The sequence below is a fragment of the Mirounga angustirostris genome, unplaced genomic scaffold (assembly GCF_029215605.1).
Source record: "Mirounga angustirostris isolate CCGP_5_RB_7025 unplaced genomic scaffold, mMirAng1.0.hap1 SCAF_4, whole genome shotgun sequence".
Lineage (NCBI taxonomy): Eukaryota > Metazoa > Chordata > Mammalia > Carnivora > Phocidae > Mirounga > Mirounga angustirostris.
The window spans coordinates 29942276-29960408 of NW_026991712.1; the positions used below are offsets into that span (position 1 = coordinate 29942276).

Below are 18133 nucleotides of genomic sequence, written 5' to 3' on the forward strand. Positions count from 1 at the left end.
GTTGTTCTTTTTTGTAGTGTCTTTATTTGGTTTTGGTATCAGGATAATGCTGACCTCATACAATGAATTTGGAAGTTTCTGTCCTATTTTGTGGAATAGTTTGAGTAGAATAGGTATCAACTCTTCTTTAAATGTTTGGTAGAATCCACCTGTGGTGCCATCTGGCCCTGGACTTTTCTTTTTTGGGAGTTTTTTGATGGTAATCGGTCTGTTCAAATTTTCTATTTCTTCCTTTCTCAGTTTTGGTAGGTTGTATGTTTCTAAAAATTTACTCATCCATTCGGGTTATCCAATTTGTTGGCATATAGTTCTTCATAATATTCTTTTATAATTGTTATTCTGTGGTGTTTGTTATTTCTCCTCTCTTATTTGTAATTTTGAGTCCTTTCTCTTGCTCTTTTTTTTTTTTTGATAAGTCTGGCTAGAGGTTTATCAATTTTATTTTTTTCAAAAAACCAGCTCCTGGTTTCAATGACATGTTCTATTTTTCTAGTTTCTGTATCATTTATTTCTGTACCAATCTTTATTTCCTTCCCTCTGCAGGTTTTAGGTTTTCTTTTCCTAGCTCTTTTAGGGGTAAGGTTAAGTTGTTTGAGATTTTTCTTGCTTCTTGAAGTAAGCCTGTATTGCTATAAGGTTCCCTCTTAGAACTGCTTTTGCTGTATCCCAAAGGTTTTGAACCATTGTATTTTTCATTTGTTTCCATATACTTTTCAATTTTATTTCCTGTTTGACCCATTCATTGTTTAGTAGCATGTTATTCAACCTCCATGTATTTGTGGTCTTTCCAGAATTTTTTCCTGTGGTTGACTTCTAGTTTCATGGTGTTGTGGTCAGAAAAGATGCATAATCTTTTTGAATTTGTTGAGGCTTGTTTTGTGGCCTAGTATGTGATCTATTCTGGAGCATATTTATGTGCACTTGGAAATAATGTGTATTCTGTTTTAGGATGGAATGTTTTGAATATATCTGTTGAATCCATCTGGTTCTGTTTGTGAAAGCCATTGTTTCCTTGTTTTTCTGTTTTGATGATCTATTGATATAAGTGGGGTGTTCAAGTCCCCTGCTATTATTGTATTATCAATTAGTTCCTTTATGTTATTACCTGTTTTATGTATTTGGGTGCTCCCATGTTGGGTACATAAATATTTGTAATTTTTGTATCTTGTTAGATTGTTCCCATTATTATTGCATAGTGTCCTTCTTTGTTTCTTGTTAGTCTTTGTTTTAAAGTCTTTGGGGTGCCTGGGTGCCTCAGTTGGTTAAGCATCTGACTCTTGATTTCAGTTCAGATCATGATCAAGCCCAGTGTAGGGAGCCTGCTTAAAATTCTCTCTCTCCCTCTCCTTCTACCCCTGCCCCCTCCAAAGTCTAATTTGTCTCTGAGTATTGCTACCCTGGCTTTCTTTTCACTTCCATTTGCATAATAGATGTTTCTCCATCCTCTCATTTTCAATTTACAAGGGTCTTTGGGTCTCAACAGAGTTTCTTGTAGGCAACATATAGATGGGTCTTGGTTTTTTAATATATTTTGTCATCCTTTCTCTTTTGATTGGAGCCTTTAGTCCATTTACATTCAAAGTAATTATTAATAGATATGTGTTTCTAGCCATTTTGTTACTTATTTTGTGGTTGTTTTTGTAGTTTTTCTCTCATCCTTTTCTCTCTTCTCTCACAGTTTGCTGGCTTTCTTTAGTGATATAATTGGATTCCTTTCTCTTCATTTTTTGCATATCTGTTACTATTTTTTGATTTGTGGTGACCATTAGGTTTGTATATAACATCTGTATATAGCAATCTAGATTATGTTGATGGTTTGAACCCATTCTTTACTCCTCTCTCCTCCACATTTTAGGTATATGGTGTCATAATTTACATCCTTTTATTTTGTGAGTCCCTTGCCTGAGTTTTAGAGATACATATTTTTACTGGTCTTTGTGCTTTCTACTTTTCTTTCTCTTAGTTACTGTCTTTCCCTTTTCATTCTAAGAGTCCCCTTTAACTTTTCATATAGGTGGTTTAGTGGTCATGAACTCCTTAAGCTTTTGTCTGAGAAATTCTTTATCTCTTTCTATTTTGAATAATAGCTTTAATGGATAGAATATTCTTGGCTGCACATATTTTCCATTCAGCACTTTGTATATATCATGCTACTCTCTTCTGGCTTGGAAAGTTTCTGCTGAAAAATTCCATGATAGCCTTATGGGCTTCCCCACATATGTAACTGTTGTTATTTGTGTGGTTGCTATTAATATTTCTTCTTTATCACTGTGTTTTGCCATTTTAATTATATCTTGGTGTGGATCTGCTTTTTGATTTTGTTGGAAGTTCTCTGTGCTTCCTGCATTTGGATATGTGTTTCCTTCTCCCGGATTAGAAGTTTTCAGCTATTATTTGTTCAAATAAAATTTCTGCCCCCCTTTCTCTCCTCCTTCTTCTTGGACTCCTATAATGTGAATGTTATTACATTTGATGGAATCACTGAGATCCCCAAGTCTCTTCTCGTTTTGCCTGATTCTTTTTTTCTCTTTCTTGTTCAGCTTGATTACCCTCCATTACTGTCTTCTAGGTCATTAATTTGTTGTTCTGCTTCTTCCAGCCTGCTGTTCATTCTGTTAAGCATGTTTCTCATTTTAATTATTGAACCCTTTATCTGTGCTATGTTATTCCTTATCTCTGTGTTAAGGTCTCACTGATGTCCTCCACTCTTTTCTCCAGTCCAGTGAGTATCTTTATGATCATCACTTTAAATTCTCTATCAGGCATGTTACTTACATCTGTTTCACTTAGATCTCTGGCTGTGGCCTTGTCCTGTTCTTTCACTTGGGACAAATTCTTCTATCTTATTTTGTTTAATTCTTTATGCCTGCTTCTCTGTGTTAGGAAAGTCAGCTATATCTCATGTTCTTGAGGGTAATGAACTTAGGAAAAAGAGGTCCTGTGGTGCCCTGAAGTCTAGTGTCCACTGTTCCCCAGAGCCTAGTGCTTCAGGGAGTGTCTCCAGTGTGTGCTGCGTTCATTCTGCTGTTTTGTCCTGGCTGCTTTATCCTTTAGGCCAGTAGTCTGTAGCAGCTTTCTTTGCCTGTTGTGGGCAGTGTTTGGTCCCTGGCCTGAATGTGGCAAGTTTTAACTAGGTGTGCTCTGGTCTGCTTACGAAATAAAGGCATACTTCCCCCTTTGGAATTAAGTAATCTCTTGGGCAAAATTTTTCCCAAAAAAACTTTCACCTAATGGTATTAGGATGGTGATGATCCCTGCCTGAATTAAATTATCGTATTAATGATGGCAAAATGGTAAATCTAATTATGTGGCCACAGTCATTCAAATTCAAGAGTGTAAGATATTCTATGAGACAACTGGCTTAGACTCTAAAAGATCTCAATGTCTAGAAAGACAAAGAATAGTGGGTGAAGTATTCCTAATTGAAAGGACTAAGGAAACAAACCAAATGCAGTTCATAGTCTGATTGTTTTTTTTCCCCCAAGATTTTATTTATTTGAGAGAGTGCAAAAATGAGATCACAGAAGGAGATGGAGAAGCAGACTCCCTGCTGAGCAGGGAGCCTGATGTGGGACTCAATCCCAGGACCCTGGGATCATGACTTGAGCTGAAGGCAGATGCTTAACTGGCTGAACCACCCCTTTGATTGGTTTCTGGATAGATGGGGAAAAACAGAACAATTTTGGAATAGCTCAGGAAATATGAATATAGACAGCATGCTAGTAATATTATTTTACCCATGTTAAATTTTTGAGGTCCTACAATGGTATTCTGATTACATAAGAGAATGTTCTTATTCTCAAAAGGTGTATGCTAAATTTCATGTGAAGTATTGTGATGCTCGCAACTTTCACTTGATCTTAGCCAAAAGGCCGAGAAGCGATGTGATGCTCGCAACTTTCAAATAATTTATCAAAAATGTATGTGTGCATTTCCATACTTTTCTATCCATAGATCTTTGTGTGCATAGAGATATAATAGGGAAAGGGGAAATTATGATTTTTTTATAAATAATGAGGTTAGTTTTGATAGAGCTTATTCTTAATGACTTATAAATACCAGGATAGATGTTTGTAATAATTGTTTTAAACTATAGTGTTTACAACCCTGTTGTCCTAAAGCCTCTCCTAGAATTTGGAGATTTTGAAGTTGTTTTCCAACTTACTGAAAATCAAACATTTATCCATCTCTCTTCTTTAAATTTCTATTTCATGGGGTGCCTGGGTAGCTCCATTGATTAAGCATCCAACTCTTGAATTTTGGCTCAGGTCATACTCTGAGTCATGAGATTGAGCCCGTGTTGGGCTCTGCACTGGGCATGAAGCCTGCTTACGATTCTCTCTCTCCTTCTTCCTCTGCCCCTCCCCCTGCTTGCATGCTCTCTCTCTCAAAAAAAGAAAAATTCCTGTTTTATATTTTCAGGAACCAATTTCTCAATGCTTAAAAAACTATATAAAGATATAATAATTTATTAGCATCTTCCTGCCTATTTTATTTCAATATTTTTTAAGCCGTGCTTGATTTTCCTTCACTTTAAAGGCTTTATTTTTAACTGTTACAAAAATGAAAGCAGAAAATAAAAATTTGTCTATCTTTTATGTAATATTACCACATCTTAATAGTTGGGTTTAACTTTTCCTTTTTGTTAATTTTGCTCTAAAAAATTTCCATAAACCTTAGGAAACTTTAGCCACCTTCACATTTCTTTTGTGATTATTTTTTTCCTGAATGTATCCTTTTGTACATGTTGCTTAAAATGTTTGAAATTATTGGAGAACTTGCCATAAAACCATATTGAATTCTATAGAATGTTATTCATTTTTTCCCCTTTGCGATTATATAAGTAGTTTTTTTTTTTTTTTTTTTTTTTTTTTTTTGAGTAGTCTCCATCCCCATTGTGGAGCCCAATGTGGGGCTCAAACTCACAACCATAAGATCAAGACCTGAGCTGAAATCAAGAGTCAGATGCGAAACTGACTAAGACATCTAGATGCCCCTGTAGATTTCTTTTTTTGAAAAATAGCCTCTTAACACCTATTCTAATTTAGAAACATTGGCTGCAAATCCAAACCTGTTTCCTTTCAAACTTAAAAAAAAAAAATACACATTCTTAAAGTCTTCAATTATATTTCTGGAGTCACAGTTTCTGTATTCTACTGTTATAAACTCCATGGTAACATCATAATTTCTGTGTTCTCTGCACATTTTTCCTTGAATCTAAGTTAAGTGCTCAGTGGCTCCTTTTGTTATTTTTTGCTGTTGGCTGAAAGATAAATTGTCAATAAAATAAGCCAAGATTTATCAGACCTATTAAACATTTTTTCCTTGCATTCCCCAACCCTATGCCTACATCTGCTCCCTCTTTTTGGGATAGCCTCTGTCAATGGGCAAACTTCTGCTTTCTCTTTAACACCCAGCTCCTATTACCACCTATTTCTTAGCTCTTCCAGGATAAATCAAATCTTCCCCCATACCCCTAAACACTTGGTGTCATGAACATAAAATGCAATTTAAAAACCACAGCACCTTGAAGGGCTCATACTGAACAAATCTAGAATAAGATGAGCATTAAATACAGTAACAGATGATAGTCCACTGAATAAAATCCACGATTCCCTACTGACATAAACAAGCAGGCAAACAATTGCAGGAGAAGGGCCAGCTCCTCCTAACACTTGAATGCCCCCTAGTCAGTGGAGAAAGAATGAGGGAGTTAGAAAATCACCTTTGAGAGCCATCAGAGTTGATTTAGGCAAGAATAAAAAATGGATACCATAATTAGTGTGTGGAATTGTGATGAAGAACAGGATATTTATACAAGTTACTGTATTTTTTTCCAAAAATAACTTACTATAGAGGGGGAAATAGTAACTTTGCAGTGTAGAAACCTAGGAGACACCGTCTTAACCAGGCATCAAGGTTAACGTCATGAGTAATGCAACCAAATTCATCAGGTGCTGCTTGGCCTGCACAAGAAAGGAGATAACATCACTTTGGCCACACATTCTTGGGATAATGTACAATCATGAGGGAGTATCAGACAAACCCAAATAAACTTTCTATAAATAACTGACCTATTATCTTACAAAATACAAGCTCATGAAAGAGGAACTGTTCCAGATTAAAGGAGACTAAAGAGATGACAACCTAATGCAGTGCATAAACTTGGATGGGATTCTAGTCTGGGCGAAAAATAGATACAAAAACATTATGGAATAATTGAATATAGACTATGGATTAGAAAATAGTATTGATATGACTGATGTAAGACAATATCTTTGTTTTTGGAAATACTGAATGCTGAGAAAATAGAGATAAAAGAGCATAATGTTTTGCGCCTTGTACTCAAATGGTTCAGAAAAAAATAGTATATGCATATATTTGTATATACGTATGTAAATGTAGGTATATATTCATGTCTGGGCTGTATATACATCTTTGTCTGTAAACACATACGCATGTAGTTTTGCCACTTTGAGAGTGACCAAATGCTCTTTACAGTTTTCCAATAATAGGCAATTTGCTTTTGGCTTTCAAGGCCTGGAGGAAATGGAGAACTGTGGTTCAGAGAGCAGCGACAAATTGCCCTCCAGATCCATCTAGAACAGAAGTTTCTCGTCTGTGTCAGAATGTTAGTCCATACCTCCCCACTTCAGCGCATCTTTAAAGTCTAGTTTTGATCATTTGAGTGGTGTCCCCAGCCATTCTAATTACACAGGTATGCCTGCTGTGTTACTTCAAAGGCCCCTTGGCCAGGACCGCATCTATCTTCAAAGACAGTGAGGGGTGTGGCCCATTTGCAGGAAATTGTATGCTTTGGGTAGGTTTTTTTTTTCTCCCCCCCCTTTGAACTTGGCAAGTAAAGATCCCTATTGAAAAAGTGCTGGCCTTTTGCTGTATGCCCAAACAACTACTTTCCATTTATAATTCTGAAGATCCTCTTTAACCTCTGCCAGAAGAAACCTGTAACTCAGTTTCCCCCTGTGTTGTATCAACAGTGTTCCTCTGAAATGTTTTCGTGGATGACCTCTTAATTTTGTTGGTTTATGAGACTTAATATATTCCTAGTAATGTTAGGAAAGAATTAGTATAGTGCTCTTAGTGACTAATCATCAAAAGGAACTTTGGTTATCTTGCTGCAGCTAAAAACCGAGCAAAGGCACAGTGAGCAAATTACAAGGGTACAGCCTAATTTGAAAGAACTCCGTTTCAATCATGTTTTAATGCATTTTTTTCCTCCTAGGTGCTGTACGTGTATCTCTTAATGGGGAAATAAAAAGCATGGCTTTTGAGAGAGCTGGATTCAAATTTGTCACTAACAAACTGTATGACCTTGGGAAGGTTTCTTAAACTCTCTGATCTGTTTATTCACTTTGATAAACAGAAATTATGAGTAATAAGCATGACTTTAAAAAAATATGAAAGCATGTAGCCTGCAATTTGTCACGTACCATATTCTCCAAAGTTCAATTTTCTTTTCTTTTTTCCCCCCATTTTGACTTTCCTCTTTTTCATTGCTTTTTGTTCTGAATAGATAGAACTTTCTTAGAATGAAAGACTGGTGAAGCAGATTTTGAACTGGCTCTAAAGTAGGGATTGCAGTCAAGCATGTCTACAAAGCATTTTAAAATAGACTATATAAATGTTAAATGCAGACAATTGATTTAAAAATTGAGAACTGTATCTTGTGTAGGTCTGGAGATTCAGTAGTGAATCATTCTGATTTTTTATGTATGTGATTTTTACTGAGTGACCTACATTGAATATAATAAAGCTTTCACTTTTTTTTTTTTTTTGCATCACAGTGTGGTCTTGAATAATTGTTGCATAATGTTTTTCAACCCTAAGGGTTTGTTAGTGTGTTTTTCATTAATGCAACTTAAAAAATTTTTATTATCTTGAAGAAACCTTTCTCTGGGACAGCGTAGCTAATAGAGTGTTCATTCTCAAATTTAAAACACAATGGTATGACCCATGGAAGTTTCCACATCTAAAACACATGGAGTCTTTAATCTGGTTAGTTATGACACAGATTCTTCTTGAGGGCTGTGTTTATGACACCAAATAAGCCATCCAGTTTGCTTTCCATTTATTGTTTTAAATTAAAAGTGGAATAAACAGAAGTTACCTAACTGGTTTCTATTCTAGGATGCAGATGGTATATAAGGGATAGTTGGATTACTTATCTATGATGGGAATGGGAATATATATCGAATAATCTACCCATACCCATCCTCCCCTTTTTAAAAACAATACTCAGAATGGGGGAGATTTTTTCTACAGGCAGTTAGATAGGTCAGATACTATGGCACTTACGTTATAGTATTTATGAAGTATGCAAAACTATTTTGAAATAGTGTTAGTATAAGATGTACTTAAGTACTTTATGGAATAAAATTCTGGCTCTGTTTGTGAGCAGTTTGTTTTTCTCTATTTAAATAATTGGATTATCGTCTTATGTAAACATGGAACCCTGTAAGAGTGGTGGTTTCACAATCTTCATAAATGTATATATTTAGATCTCAAGTTGGAGTTACTATTAGCACCAACAGTCTGTCAACATTTCCATGGGGTTGCTTAAGTATGTCGTGAAAGCCCAAGCCAACACTTGGCATGAGTAATCTGTACTACACAGCAGTTTCTAGCTATGGCTTATAGGATCACATACGTTCTAACTTTAAGCTTGCTTTTCTTTTAGCGTAAGAATAGTTTTATAGAGAACATTTTTTTTTCTCTTTCACAGATTCAAGCAGGTGGCTTATTTTATACAACATATGACTCTTCCCTTATTTCAAAAACATCATATATCTCTGAAAAAATGAGCAATCTCAAACCATCTTCTGTTTTTCTCTGATTTCATCAACTAATGTAAGTTCTTGGTGTTAGCAGTTGTAGAAGCTAAAGATCTTATGATTCTGGCAGTGGTATTTGCCCACGGTAGTAGCTTAGTTTTGTGATGTGTTCTGAGCTTTACTTGTACATTCCCCCCTAACTCCCTATTATCTGTCAGAATTAACATCTAGTATAGGGATATGCATTATGATTTTTGTGTCAAAGTGTTTAGGGGAGGAAAAGGAATAGTTCTTACAGGCTTGGCTTCCAAAATGAGTGTTAATTACGGGAAATACTTCATTTGGGGACTTGTATATGCTTAATTGAGGACTTACGATTTTTTTTTTTTTTTAAATCCAGGTCTATATATACATAGCTACTTTTTTCCATATGAGTGACTTGTCTTTTTACTCAGAGTATTCACAACCATTTGGAAACATGTTTTTGGAGAATTTCTAAATCCCATTTAATTCTTTCGAATTTTTATGTTCTACCTGAGTTGCTCACTCCTCCACTTTGGGCAGACTGTTTTAACTGCTAATGATGTCTGTGGTTTGTGAAGTTTTGGATAGGTTTGTTGTACTCTCAAACAGACCCATGTAAAGTCCCACATTTATTTTGCAACTGTGTCTTGGTTCATCCTCTTTCCTTGACCTGCAGTTATTGACTGTTCTGGGCTTCCCTGTGACATCTTAGTTGTCCCACTTAAAGCATGCATGACACACGCCTCATAGAGGCTTTCTGATTCCCTGCTCTGTTGGTGGGGGGGGGGGGGGGGAGGAGTAATTCCTGCCCAGTGAACCACATTATGGCCACAGTTAACTGTGGTGGAAAATGTACTTCTGAGGTGCCAATCTATGAGGATTATGGTTCAAGTGGCACTGGCTAGTAATGAGATTATAACTGTGGTCACCTCATTTTTTTTCAAGTTATTAACACTCTGTGTGTTAATATAAATCTGTGACTCTACTTAGCTCTCTCCCTCTGTATTTTAAAATCTCTGTAGCCTTGATTTTTGGTACAGTGAGATACATACTTTTGAGGAGAAGCAAGATCATTGAATTAAAGACCTTTAATCCTAATGTCATTAAAATACTCCTATCTAAAGATCATTTCCATATTTGGGGCGTCTTATAAATTTTTAGAAATGTTATTTTCCTAAGAATTACTTGCAGAGATAAGAGCCTATTGAGTCTTTCATTCCTAATTGTGCTACTTTAGGTGGGTAAAATGGAATTATTAATTATCAAGTAATTATCAAACTTTTAGGTAGCCAATTAATATGGATTTCTTAAAGCTAGTAGTTCTTTGAGAAATTGAATTTTTTTTGTAGTAGTAGTAGTATTTTTTTTAATTTTTTTTTATTCTTATGTTAATCCCCATACATTACATCATTAGTTTTAGATGAAGTGTTCCATGATTCATTGTTTGTGCATAACACCCAGTGCTCCATGCAGAATGTGCCCTCCTCAATACCCACCACCAGGCTAACCCATCCTCCCACCCCCCTCCCCTCTAGAACCCTCAGTTTGTTTTTCAGAGTCCATCATTTCTAAGCCTTTTACTTAAAAATATTGTTACCTATAGAACTCATAAAAGAGATTCTGAGAAATATGGTTTAATTCTAGAGATTGTAGCATTTTGGGATTTTGGGGTACAAGTTTGCCTTTTATTAAATTTTTTTTCTAGAATAAATTCATGTTAAGTGGACATTTTAGAAATCTATCTCTAAGCTTTATTAACATGGTTAATTTTAACATCTATTTTCTTGGACATGAGGACTGTAATCATCTAGAGTATTAAAATTTGTTGTCTTTACATCAAAGATCAGATTACATGTTCCATGATGTTATTTTCTATAAATATTCACAACTTATTTTAAAACTAAGTATCCTAAGATAGTCCTTTTTCATCTTGGTCAAATCTTTCGTAGCTCTTTAATTCATGACCTTGATGGCTTAGTTGGGTTTGAGCTTGGCAGTACCCGTGATTAAAGGATTTTTTTCTCCTGATGTTGCCAAGCTCTAGTGAGAGGATCTATGCCCAACTTGATCTGTATAGAATACAACAAGCAGGTTCCTTCTTATTGGTGCCATAAGTTTGATCGATGAAGTTGATAGTAATTGTTTATCTTTAAAAATCTTTTGAACCATAGCACATGTGCTATGGTGAGTGCTGTGAATTGTGCAAGACTGCTAAATCACAGATCTGTACCTCTGAAACAGATAATACATTATATGTTTAAAAAAAAAAGATAGGAGGGGAAGAATGAAGGGGGGGAAATCAGAGGGAGAGATGAACCATGAGAGACAATGGACTCTGAAAAACAGAGGGTTCTAGAGGGGAGGGGGTTGGGAGGATGGTTTAGCCTGCTGGTGGGTATTAAAGAGGGCACGTTCTGCATGGAGCACTGGGTGTTATATGCAAACAATGAATCATGGAACACTACATCAAAAACTAATGATGTAATGTATGGTGGTTAACATAACAATAAAAAATGAGTAATCAAAAAAATAACTGCTACTATTGATGGTTAAAATAGATTTCATATTCATGTCCTATAAATCTAAACAAATTTTGTTTTCCTCAAAATAAAAAGGTTTAACTCAAAAAAAAAATCTTTTGAACTCTTATTTAACCAGCAAATACGGAGTCAAGTTAAGGGGCCAACAGTCCATTGGTTAGTCCCATTATTTAGAATTCAAAATTTGTACCTTTTGTCGGGAATGGATGTCTTCACCAAGAAGGAATTTAGATTTCTTCTTGCTTGGCAAGGGCTAAATCCTGAAACAGGGGAACACTTTTAAAAAGTGTTAGGAGTATATTAGAAACAGATGGACATTCAACACCTACATAAAAGGCACTATGGAATAAAATGTGAATAACTGGATTTAATTTAACAAAAGATCAAACTTAAAATACCAGGATTCATAAAAGACCAAATTTACTTTGCAATTTAAGAACAACACAAATAACTAGAATTAAGAAATAATATTTGTTTTTTTTCTCTTCATATACTTGTTAGTAATATAGGTATTCTTACCTGGGTTCTGCCTGATAATTCTTGTTTTCTATAGCCACACGTTCCTTTCTCTGTCAAGGAGATATGTGTAGATTTGTGTTAATACTACTGCCTAGCACCTTTTTGAGGATTTTTAAAGTTTTATGTGAAATATTTCATCTTTAGAATTTTGGGTGGGTCTAGATTTAGAAAAAGTGTTTTGGTTGGAATGATGAGACTCTGGATCTCAGCAGGCTTTAGAGTTGGAAAAGTTGAAGCTTACAGAGAGAGCAAATAAACATGGTCATCAAAGCTGGGAATTAAGATCTGTTTATTCACCTGCACACTTGAATTAAATCTCATAGCGATAGGCAGAGACATTTAACTTATTAAGATCCTGACCAAATAAATTACTATAGTCATGTTTAAAAGTCTATTTTTGCCTGGCTTTAGATACTGAGCTTGGTATAGTCATCATATAATGGATGAAGAAGTTCTTGTTGAATTAAGTTATTGATTTACAACATAGAGAGCACTAGAATAGCTGACACTGGACAGTGGTTAATTAAACTTAAAAGACTATTTGAGGTTTAGGACATGAAGCTTCACACTGCAAAAATACATGTGCCCTTGTCCCTCAGTGTTGAGGAGCATTATTAATGGCTAGAGAAGATTGGGGCACGGAAAGATGACTTAGTTTGGATGTGGCTTACATCACTTTTGCTTTAAGAGAATTCCTCATTTGTGGGGTTATAAAGATATCCGATATGGACTAAGATAAGTATTCCCTGATTCATTTCCATTAAGCCAGTAAAGACTCAAGTAAATAAAGTCTAGCTTTTAATGATTTTTAAGAAAACCTTTAAAAAAAACGTGGAGCACAATTTGTTGACTCTGAAATATTCCTGGTCAAGATGAAAGTTAGCTTCTCATACATAAAAACAAAACAAAAAGGCTTTGACTTATGTTGATTCTCTAAGTTCTGAAATTCTCTTTTCTCCATACTTGTTACGATAGAGTGTGATTTATGGTGATAAAGAGCTTTTGGTTTAACTTTGGAACTAAAAGTATAGCTTCAGTTTTTGTTTTTGTTGACAGAGAGCCTTTTTAAACCATTCTGCTATGTATCTAACTCTTCCAAATTGTCTCTTAACTTACAAAGCTAATTGGGGATTTGGATAACCTTGATATAATTCTTCAAATCTGTAGTTAAAGTGAAGAGCAGAAGGCAGCCAGGAGACCACTCACATCGGTTGTTGAATCATTATAAGGAAAGTTGTGGTATACTGTATACTTTGTTGTATAGTTGCCAATCTGAATATTTAAGGCTTGGTACTAATTTTATATGCAAAAAATATGTAGGGCACATAGGATGTGGCCTCAAGGCTAAAAGTTTCAATAATTGCTGAGTTTTCTATTCCTTCTCTGATTTCTTCTGTGGGTTAGCCTGATAAAATGAAATAAGTGTGGGGACACCTGGGTGGCTCAGTTGTTAAGCATCTGCCTTCGGCTCTGGTCATGATCCCAGGGTCCTGGGATCGAGCCCCGCATCGGGCTCCCTGCTCTGCGGGAAGCCGGCTTCTCCCTCTCCCCCTGCTTGTGTTCCCTCTCTCGCTGTCTCTCTCTGTCAAATAAATAAAATCTTAAAAAAAAAAAAAATGAAGTCAGTGTGACCTAATATATCTTGTTATCACTATACCAAACAAGTCATAAATATAATTAAAAGTTACATGAATTTTTCATATTTTAGAAATTATATTGGGATGTCAGATTGTATCATTTTTAATTTTATTCCAGGGCTGGAAACGGTATTTTCTTTGAAATTACTCTTTATCATTAGATGTAGGAAACTCTGTAAGGTCCATATATCAATTTTCAGATGGTATTTCAACATTTACTTCGTATTATCCCACCTGTCCTTCCAATGGGATATTTCTGTTATTAAAAAAAAACCCTACTAATTAACAAGTCAGGAAAATACAGATGTTGGCGGGGATGTGGAGAAAGGGGAACCTCCTACACTGTTGGTGAGAATGCAAGCTGGTGCAGCCACTCTGGAAAACAGTATGGAGGTTCCTCAAAAAGTTGAAAATAGAGCTACCCTACAACCCAGCAATTGCACTACTGGATATTTACCCCAAAGATACAAATGTAGGGATCTGAAGGGGTACTTGCATCCTGATGTTTATAGCAGCAATGTCCACAATAGCCAAACTACAGAAAGAGCCAAGATATCCACTGACAGATGAATTGATAAAGATGTGGTATATACAAACTGAGGGTTCTAGAGGGGAGGGGGGTGGGGGGATGGGTTAGCCTGGTGGTGGGTATTAAAGAGGGCATGTACTGAATGGAGCACTGGGTGTTATATGCAAACGATGAATCATGGAACACTACATCAAAAACTAATGATGTAATATATGGTGATTAACATAACATAATAAAATTTAAAAAAATAACCCCCACAAACCATAAAAGTAAAGCATATCATATGGGTAAGCATCCACTATAATTTTAAGAATCTTCAAAAGAAATGTAATCACAAGTGACAATTACATTATCCTCATGTTAGTGTATGGCCTTCCTACCCATTTTTTCTTTTTTAAAAAATTCAGATACAATTTGCTCATAAATTGTGCACATTACTTTTAAAAAATGCACAGCTTGGTAAGTTTTGCAAATAGATACATTGTATATCCAATATCCAGTCAAGGTTAGAACATTTCCGTCACCACCTATAGTGGGTTAACTAGGGTCTGCACCCCCAACGCCTGCTCCCATTCATGTCCACGTGGAGCCTCAGAGTGTGACCTTATTTGAAAATAGGGGTTTTGCAAATAAAATTAAGGATGGGTAGGAGATCCTACTGGATTAAGGTGGACCCTAAATCCAAAGACCGTGTCTTTGAGAGACAGAAAGAATACACAGAGAGATATCTAGAGAAGATGGAGTCAGATTGGAGATACATTGCCACAAGCCAAGGAACATCTGGGGCCTCCAGAATGGGAGAGAAGATTTCTTCCCTAGGGCCTTCAGAGGAAACATGGCGCTGTGGACACCTTGATTTCAGACTTGAGTCCACAGAACTGAGAGAATGAATTCCTGGTGTGTAAGCCATCACAGTGTGGTAATTTGTTAAGGGAGCCCTAGGAAACAAATAGACCTGCCAAAAATTCCTGTGTACCTCTTTGCAGTCAGTCCCAAACCCTCAAGGGCATTTAATGTTCTAATTTCTGTCACCACAGATTACCTTAACGTGTCGTTGACATCAATATAAATAATTATACTGAGCATACTTTTTTTGGGGGGGGGGTCTGGCTTCTTTCTTTAATGTCTATAAGTTTCATTCCATTCTTGTTTAGGTATGTGCCAGTTTAATTCTTTTTATCATTAAAATGTACCATAATTTATCCATTTTCCTGGTCATAGACCTTTAGATCCTGTTACCTCCTATTTCTATTTTATACATTTACTACATCTGTGGTTGTCAGTGGTTTAGAAGTTATACATTACTCTTTCTGTGGTTTCTACCAAGAGTTTTAGCAAGTACATTTAACTTAAGGAAGTTTAATATATATTGTTCTTCCTCACTCAAAATATAGAAAATTTGAATGCTTTAACTTTGTTTTCCCTCCTTGAGTCTTCCATGTTATGCTCCTAAATATAAAATATGTATTATTTTTTAAACCTTGGAAATGAATACTTCTTAAAAACTGATACTTTTCATAGACACACAAACCTATTTCTCAATTGATTTGATCACTATTGCTTATTACATTCTACTTCTGTGTTCCATTTTATTTTCTCCCATATACGCAGTTTATTCTTTTGGTGAGTGATTAATAAGTTCCTTGACTTTATTTTGGCTGAAAATACCTTTATTTTGCCCTCATTCTTAAATTATCATTTAATTACTTATAGAACTATAGTTTGATAATTTTCCCTTAGCAAGTTGAAGGTAATATTCTACTGTCTAACACGTTATTTCTGATGAGATGTCTGGTAGAGGTAAAAATTTCTTTCTAGGTGATCTGTTTCTCTCTCGTTTGACTTTATTCTTTAGGATAAATCTGCTGTGTTTAGATGCAGACTTGTTTTTATTGATCTACTCAGATCTCTGAAGTTTTCATCTAAAGAATTCTTCTCTTTCTTTAAATCTGGAACTTGAGTAGCCATGATCTCTGGATAATATGTCTTACTCATGCTATTTTTTGATTCTGTAGCACCTAATAATCATGTATTAAAACTTTCTTTTTACATGCTTCTTACCTTTCCCACATTTTCATCTTCACTGTGTTTGGTGCTATAGTTATTTATTTATTTATTTATTTATTTATTTATTTGGTGCTATAGTTATTTAAACCTGTTTTCTAGTTAAATACCTTCTATTCAATTTGTTCATAGAATTTTTTTTCAGTTTTAGAATTTTCATTTCTTTGTAACTGCACAGTCATTAGATGATACTGCTTCTTCCCTTGTGATTTCTAGTCCTTATCTCTTCAAGTATTCTGAAGATAATCATTTTTAAGACTTTCAGATTGTTCTGTTACTTCTGACTCTTTGGGTGTGAGATCTCTCTCTCTCAGACTGGTGACTCTTCCTCATGGAGGTTTGCTTATCCCTGTGAATGGTTCATTTTGGTGTAAAGGTGGCTTTCCATGCAAGTTCCTGGTCTCAGGATTGTAGAACATTTCTTTAGGGTAGTTTCATGTTTTTTTCTTCATGGGTTTTTGTGGATCAATGTTTTTATGTTAGCATCTTGATTTAGTGATTTGATACTACACTGATAATTTGAACTTGGATCTCATGCGTGGATGTATTGCAGATTTGGGGTTTTTGTGTCTCATGGATTATATTTCTCTCTACCACCCTTTCTTTCTCAGCCACCCTATGCCCCTAATCTGTGGTTGAAATCTTCATCTCTGGCAAATTGGGGTGGGGGCTTCTAGTATTTGTTGCATGTGCAAACAGCCCTCACAACTCCAGTCTCCATAAAGAGACCCAAGTGTCTGGTCTTCATAAGCATATTTCTTGGCCTAGATTCAAGACCCTGCCATGAGGTCTGCCTCTGTCTGGTCTAACTCTGTGAGCCATTCAGTTTCAGTTTGAACTCTGAGTTTCCTCTTTGTTTCTAAGTTTAATTGTGTATTAACCTTTTTTTTGGAGGGTGGGGGAATATTTTGTATAGCATTTCTATGTGATTCAAGTAGGACAAGAGACACTTGTCTTCTCACCATGTTTTATTGACCGGACGTCTTGATCGTACTCCTATTTGAACCTGTGTTTTGTGTTTTTCTTTTACAGCTAGTTATGTATCAAATCCCATTTGCAAGGGTTGTTTGTCTTGTTCAAAGGACAATGGGTGCAGCCGATGTCAACAGAAGTTGTTCTTCTTTCTTCGAAGAGAAGGCATGCGCCAGTATGGAGAGTGCCTGCATTCCTGTCCATCTGGGTACTATGGACACCGAGCCCCAGATATGAACAGATGTGCAAGTGAGCAGTTGACTTTTGTCTACTATTTACTGTTTATGCAACTTAGGGGAGCTAAGTTTAAAATTTTGAGTGATAGAAAGTTTATTTTTAATATGCTACAGAAATAGTCTAAGCTTAAACTTGAGTGGGGTAGGATAAGAATATTTTTATCTTTTGTCTAGAAGTATATTGCACACACTTTTTAAAAAAGATTATTTAAGTATTTTTTTGCATAACCAGCATCTCAAACACAAGCTTGTTAGAAGATCTTTGTAAAGCATACTTAGCACTCCCCGCCAAAAAAATCCCCGAGGAATTTAAATATCTTTATTTTGGGAATATCCTCTCTACTACAGTGTATATGGCCTCTTTTTCCTTTTTTATTTTTTAAATCTGAGTTTATAATCCCTTGTTTAGTATAATCTAGAATTTAATACATTTAAGGTTCTGTAAAACACCATTACTGATAAAAGATGTAACTAAAATATTTAGTTTACCTTTGAGTATTCTGAATTCTAAGTTTAACAACTACACAAAAGTTATTAAGGAATGGCATTCTGTACATAGGCATGCAGGAATGATTTTTATCTTTTAATCCAAAAATCACTTATAGAATGATTCTCAACTTTTAGGTAAACAGTAGAAATTGGAGTTAAAAAAAGTGAGCTGCCACAGAAACATCCCTTTCTTTAAGGAGCTTAAATGTTAGGGCATAGGGGATAAGGAAGAAAATGACATGGAGTGAAATGACAAATGGGTAAGAAGTTTAACCGTAATTCAGTACACTAAGCTATGTCAGGCAAGCAGTGTGTTATGGGAATAATTATC

At 35.5% G+C, this 18133-nt stretch overlaps 1 protein-coding gene across 1 annotated transcript in view; it reads left to right on the top strand.

The window, feature by feature from the left end:
- RSPO2 (R-spondin 2) overlaps positions 1-18133 on the top strand; it is a 184294-nt gene that overhangs the window by 94502 nt on the left and 71659 nt on the right. Inside the window, exon 6 of the mRNA XM_045896049.3 lies at positions 17138-17326. Coding sequence (XP_045752005.1) covers positions 17138-17326 — 189 coding nt within the window. The remainder of the gene's footprint in view (positions 1-17137; positions 17327-18133) is intronic.